The sequence below is a fragment of the Leucoraja erinacea genome, chromosome 16, assembly GCF_028641065.1.
Source record: "Leucoraja erinacea ecotype New England chromosome 16, Leri_hhj_1, whole genome shotgun sequence".
NCBI lineage: Eukaryota > Metazoa > Chordata > Chondrichthyes > Rajiformes > Rajidae > Leucoraja > Leucoraja erinaceus.
The window spans coordinates 38527032-38533243 of NC_073392.1; the positions used below are offsets into that span (position 1 = coordinate 38527032).

The window sequence follows — 6212 nt, forward strand, 5'->3', positions numbered from 1 at the left end:
AGGCCCTTAACTCAGCCGGTCAGGCAGCCTTTGTAGAAAACATGGATAAGTGATATTTCAGGCTAGAACCGTTCTTCTGACTGATTGTAAGGGGTGGGTGGAGGGGAGAAAGCTGGAAGAGAGGAGAGGCAGGACAAAGTGTGGCAGGTAATCGGTGGACACAGGCGAGGGTATTTTATTGAAAGGCAGATGGTGGGAAGAAAGGCCAGCGATTAAAGCAGGAGGCGTGACACAGATGGATTAGAAAGTTGCAAAATGCAAAACCAGAGGAATGAATGTCGGACAATCATGTTTAATATATTTTGGGAGAATGCAGGAAATGTGACAAGTGATGATATGTGAAAGTTTGCAAATTCATTTCCGTTCCAGTTCCTAGAAGGTTAATATATACTTTGCTCAATCATTCAGCTTGACAGATTATTTGTGTTTCATATTTACTGCTCAGTCCTGAGACTTTACTTAACCAACAAAAATAAAAAAGTATCTGGACTGCAAGGTAAGAGATTACATTTAATGCAAATAATTTACGTGTATTTGGATAAATTCCTATATTTGATGCATAGGATTGCAGAGATTTGAATAATTATAAAATTGTCTTTATTTATTAAATCCAAAGAGTGAATTAAAATTCAGAACTTTTTATGATTTCTGAAAGTTATTCTCATTTTTTTGTTGCCTCATATTCCATCCTTCCCCTCCTGAAGCTGATCTTTCACTCTGCATGATGGAGCCTGCTCTTGTGTTTATGCTGAAATAATAATGAAGGATTAGCCATTTACAGGGAATACACAGGCATCCTTACCTGCAATTTTATATCTCTGTTAAAGATTTGGAACAAAATCCTTGAATTCAAGTGGACACAGTTCGAGGTCTCCAAGCCTCTCATCCTTTTGTCTACCTGCTATTTCACATCGTATTGTATTTTTGCCCTTTTCTCTGAACAATGACTTTTACTTCTCTCCAAATTCCAAATAATTCAGATAATCTGAGTGTAATAATTTCTGTAAATGTAGGGACATGTTTGATAGTTTTCAGTAATATTGGAAGAGTCATTGCTGCAAAAGTTACATTTGATGTGCATACTATGTTGTCATATCTATTAATTCAATTAAATTAGCAGACCAAACAGTGACTGAAGAAGGATTGTAGAATTAATGATACTCCCCCCACAAATAACGCCAACAAGGTTACTGAGAATAGAATGAAAATGTTGAAAACTTCACCTGGTAGGTTGCCTAACTGTAAAGTCAACATCTTTGGGAACTGTGCATAATACCATGTGGCAAGGACACAAAGGCAGTCTAAACAGTTAAATTACTGGAATCACAACCATAGATCTGGACCATTGATCCAAAGACATGAGATTTAATTATCTTGAATGTGCTGTATTTAAATATAAATTAATAAACATGCAATGTCAGATACATTAATGTCCTAATGTAATTTCCTTATTGTGTCTATTCTAAAGGTGATCCCAAATCCTCCAAAACAATTCATTCTTAACTGCCTCCTTAGTTAAGGATTGGGATGAACAATAAAAAACTGGCTTTGCCAGCAATGTCAAGTGAAAAAAGCAATGTAACAAGAACAGGTAAAAGCAGCTTTCAAGTTGTATCCAAGATAATTCCACGTAACAGAATTTGTCATGTTACGCGGATTTTATTGTGATTGGAAAGGCAGCTCTTTATCTGCATGTACCTTAAACACGCCTCTCCTGTCTAAATACCCACCTCCGTCTCAATAATTCCATGTTTCCATATTTAGTATTAATGCGCACACATAAATCGTGGACATTGGTCCTCAGAGTGCTTTATCCCAGAAAGGGAGACAACATCTTTGAGAAAAGAGGAAGTAGGCGAAAATTGGAACAAAATAATGTCATTTAGCTATTTCAGCTTTTTAAAAAATATATTTAATATAATATATGATATATTTAATATATAGCTACATTTTTCACACAAAGGGTGGTGGGTGTATGAAACAAGTTGCCAGAGGAGGTAGTTGAGGCTTGGACTATCCCAACGTTTAAGAAACAGTTAGACAGGTACATGGATAGGACAGGTTTGGAGGATTATGGTGGGACTAGTGTGGCTGGGACATGTTGGCCGGTGTTGGCAAGTTGGGCCAAAGGGCCTGTTTCCACACTGTATTATACTATGACAGTATGACTCTATTAATTTACAACAATTTGTTCTAGCGCCGCCCAAGATGTTGGCCTTTGCTGTGTCAGCGTTATTTTTCTTCCTCGATTTGCCAAGTGTGGAATTGTGTCCAGTACCCTGCGAATGCACAGAACTCCGTGACCATGGCTTCAGAGTTGACTGCAGCTCCAAACTTCTGAAGGAAATTCCTGTTCTTCCTGAAAACACAATTGAACTTCACCTACAGGAGAACCACCTCACCACTGTTGCTCCAGGCAAGTTCGACAAGCTTCACAACCTGAGAAAGTTAGACCTTTCCTCCAATCCATGGAACTGTGATTGCCACATTGCATACCTCAAACACTGGCTCGAAGATCAAAAGCTCATTTCTGATTCATCTGTTCTTTGTTCAACTCCTGCTGTAATTAACGGCAAACATATATTGAACCTAACCGGCAATGAGTATCCTGCCTGTAAGAACCATGAATTGATCCTTTGTAAATCAATTCTTCACAGAAATATCGGTATTTTTGCTGTATCGTTGCTTGTTTTTCTTTTGTTAGCATGTGCTGTTCGCATTGCAAAGTACTTGAGCTACCGGGTTTTCATGGCAGAATGCCCCTTAAGATCAAACAGTCAACGGAAAAGTGGCAGGGGAAATGAATTTTGCAAATAAAACATTTTTTTCAATATTCTCTATAAAGTACAACCCCTTAGAGAACTACAATTCTAGATTATAGAAACATATAATCATATAAAATAGGTGCAGGAGTAGGCCATTCGGCCCTTCGAACCAGCGCCATTCAATACGATCATGGCTGATCATCTAAAGTCAATAGCCCATTCATGCTTTCTCCCCATATCCCTTGATTCCCTCTGCCCTAAGAGCTAAATATAACTTTGTTTAGAAATAATGAAAGTTTTGTTATATGTATAATACTCAGAGGGCAATGTGGGAGGGGCTTGAACTTTGAAATCATTGAGAAGAAGGGTCTTGACCCAAAACGTCATCTATTCCTTCTCTCCATAGAAGCTGCCTGTCCCGCTGAGTTACTCCAGCTTTTTGTGTCTATCTTCGGTTTAAACCAGCATCTGCAGTTGGTTCCCACACAGGAAGATAAACTAATTTGCCTGTTTTATTGCACAAATGATTCATAATGAATTTCCAACTCTGCATCTTTTTGCCTTTTGTTTGACTGCATCATGTGTTCTACCTGAGACCTACTCCCCAAACGGATTACTCTGAATTTCCATACTCAAATCCTCTGGTTCCCTGACTTTGCTTGTAGTTGCAGAATCAAGCTCCCCATCATTTCAAATCATATTCTTTCTCAAGCGTCAGAGATCCTCTCTATCAGAATGGGCAGCACGACACTGCAGCGGTAGAGTTGCTGCCTTATGCCACTGACCCACTTAGGAAACCTGAACGGAAACCTCTGGAGACTTTGCGCCCCACCCAAGGTTTCTGTGCGGTTCCCGGAGGTTGCCGGTGGTTGCCGGAGGTTGCAGGTAGTGGAAGCAGGTAGGGAGACTGACAAAAGCCTCCGGAAACCGCACGGAAACCTTGAGTGGGGCACAAAGTCTCCAGAGGTTTCCGTTCAGGTTTCCTAGGTGGGACAGGGGCATAATAGCGCCAGAGACTCAAGTTTGATCCTGACTATGGCTGCTATGGAGTTTGTACATTCTCCCCGTGGCCTGAGTGGGTTTTCTCCAGGAGCTCCGGTTTCCTCCCACACTCCAAAAACACACAGGTTTGTAGGCTAACTGGCCTGGTAAAATTGTAAACTGTCCCTAGTGTATATAGGACAGTGTTAGTGTGTGGAGTTCGCTGGTCGTTGTGGACTCGGTGTTTCCGCGGTGTATATCTAAACTAAACCAAATTAAACTAAATAAACTAAAATGTATCATGTAATTATAAAATAAACTCACACTTTGCAGTGGTATCACTTTTTTTTAAACCTTGGGAGAAATGTTTGTATAATGGTGATGTTACTAATAATTGGGAAATGAAGACTTAATGATATAGAAAACCAGCTTCAATATAAATACGAGCATCAGAGCAAGGGTGAGGGAGTACTAGAAAGGGTGCAGGGAGTTTTTTTTGTGAATATTGGTTAGAATGAAGAATTTATAGCCATGGGGAATGTTTAATTTAAGGTTGTTTTCTTTGATATACAGTAATACACAGGAAATATACAGTAAACCCTTGTTATTACAGACCTTTAGGATGGATTTCGGTTGTAGCGGACTGTATCTTTAAGAATACAGGCTTACACTGTGGAGGTCACTGAAATTGTCAAGCCATTGAAATTGATAAGGCGTAGAAATTGCCAAGGCATTGGAATTGATAAGGCGTAGGAATTGCCAAGGCATTGGAATTGACACACAATCTCTTCGATTGACACCTAACGCCATTGAACAATGCATCAAAACAGTATTTTCAGCTTGCAGTACAAAAATACATTTTTAGCTGTTGAGAACGTTGAATATTCAGCAGGTTAGGCATGTTAGTGTCTTTGGAAGGAGAATCAGAGTTACATTTAAGGTCAATGTCCTTTTGCCCTGGTGGGCAGCTGTTTGTGGGAATCTCACTTGGAGTGGGACAGGGTTACCTCACCCCGCCACACAGCCACCACATGCTCTCAGTCTCTGAATCCAGGAATCTGCAGCAGGGGCAGTAGTCATTTGCCCATGTGGTGAGGGAGGTCCACTGGGATTTCAGTGACGGGACTCCAGGATTCTGACCCGGACATGGCAATCATGCCAATGGGGGGGACAAATCCTTCCACAGTTATAGCGGACAATCACCTAAAACAGACATCATCATCACCCCCCCCCCCCCCCCACCTCCCCACCCTCATTATAATAATGGTTCACTGTATTGGACCTAGATGGAATAGACAAGAATTACTTATTTCCCTTAACAAAGGGGTCAACTATAGAAGATGTGGATTTAAAGTACTTGGTTGAAGGATACAGTTGGAGATTGAAAGGTTGGTAGAGGCAGGGACCCTCTCTGTGTTTACAGAAGTTCTTGGATATCCAGTTAAAATGTCCCTCATGTCCAGGGGCCCAGGAACTGGAGAGTGGATATGAACTGTGTATTCATTTGCATGAGCATCATGGCCAAAATGACAGCCTTCAGTGTGTTAAAGGCCGGTGATTCCATGATTCTACATATTCACACCCACAGTATTTTGTTGCCCTTGAATGGTGTAAGGTAGAACAGCTCCCAAAAGGAATAAAATAACGAGCGCAAAATAAATATACAACCTGTTTCCTGCAATAGCATCTACATAAATGATTGTAAATTTCTGTGGTCAAATTTTAAAACTTGAAGAAGTCTTTATGCTTTTGCAGTTTAATGAAACTGCAAATTGTAATTTTTCTGTGCTTTCCATGTTTGTCGAGAAACATCGTGCTACTACAGCTGAGTGAAGAAATAAAGGTTTTATAATGGCGAAGGTAGACACAAAATGCTGGAGTAACTCAGCAAGACAGGCAGCATCTCTGGAGAGCGGGTCGGGACCCTTCTTCAGACTGATAATTTTATAATGGCGATATTTCCTGTGTCCCCGTTTTCTCTTTATCTGAAGGGTGCAGCTGGTTGGCGATCGTGACTTCCTGCACTAAGCCACGTAGGGGATGGAAAAAACCAGTGTGAAAATGGACTGTGCATCGTTCCTACTTGGTTTCTACTTTCATTTGTCTCTTGCTCTGCTAATTATTCATTCCGATTTTTGTTTAACAATAAAATAAAGTTGTTTCACATTGTCACATGGAAAATGGTTGCTTCAGCCTAGTCAGGATCTGTTGATAATTTTTGCAATATGTTGAATATACAGTATTCCTCATCCTATATCCAACTCTTATACATGTCGAAGTGTTCATTAAAATAAGTGGGTTGCTTGACCTACTGAGTCATTCCAGCATTTTCTGTGTTTTTATTTCAAATTGTTAGCAACTGTTGGATTTTGGTTTTGAATTTGTGCACATATTTTTGAGTCTTTTCCACTTGCCCACAGATTAGGAGGAGTGGATCATCTGCATGGAAAAGCTGCCCAAAGGCTG

General features: G+C 40.2%; 1 protein-coding gene across 1 annotated transcript; it reads left to right on the forward strand.

Moving 5' to 3' along the window:
* The first annotated feature begins 422 nt into the window (after positions 1 to 422).
* LOC129704931 (platelet glycoprotein IX-like) lies at positions 423 to 4840 on the forward strand. The gene is made up of 2 exons (XM_055648336.1): positions 423 to 496; positions 2198 to 4840. The coding sequence occupies exon 2, from the start codon at positions 2209 to 2211 to the stop codon at positions 2815 to 2817; it is 609 nt and encodes a 202-aa protein (XP_055504311.1). The 5' UTR covers positions 423 to 496; positions 2198 to 2208; the 3' UTR covers positions 2818 to 4840.
* Positions 4841 to 6212: the final 1372 nt, after the last annotated feature.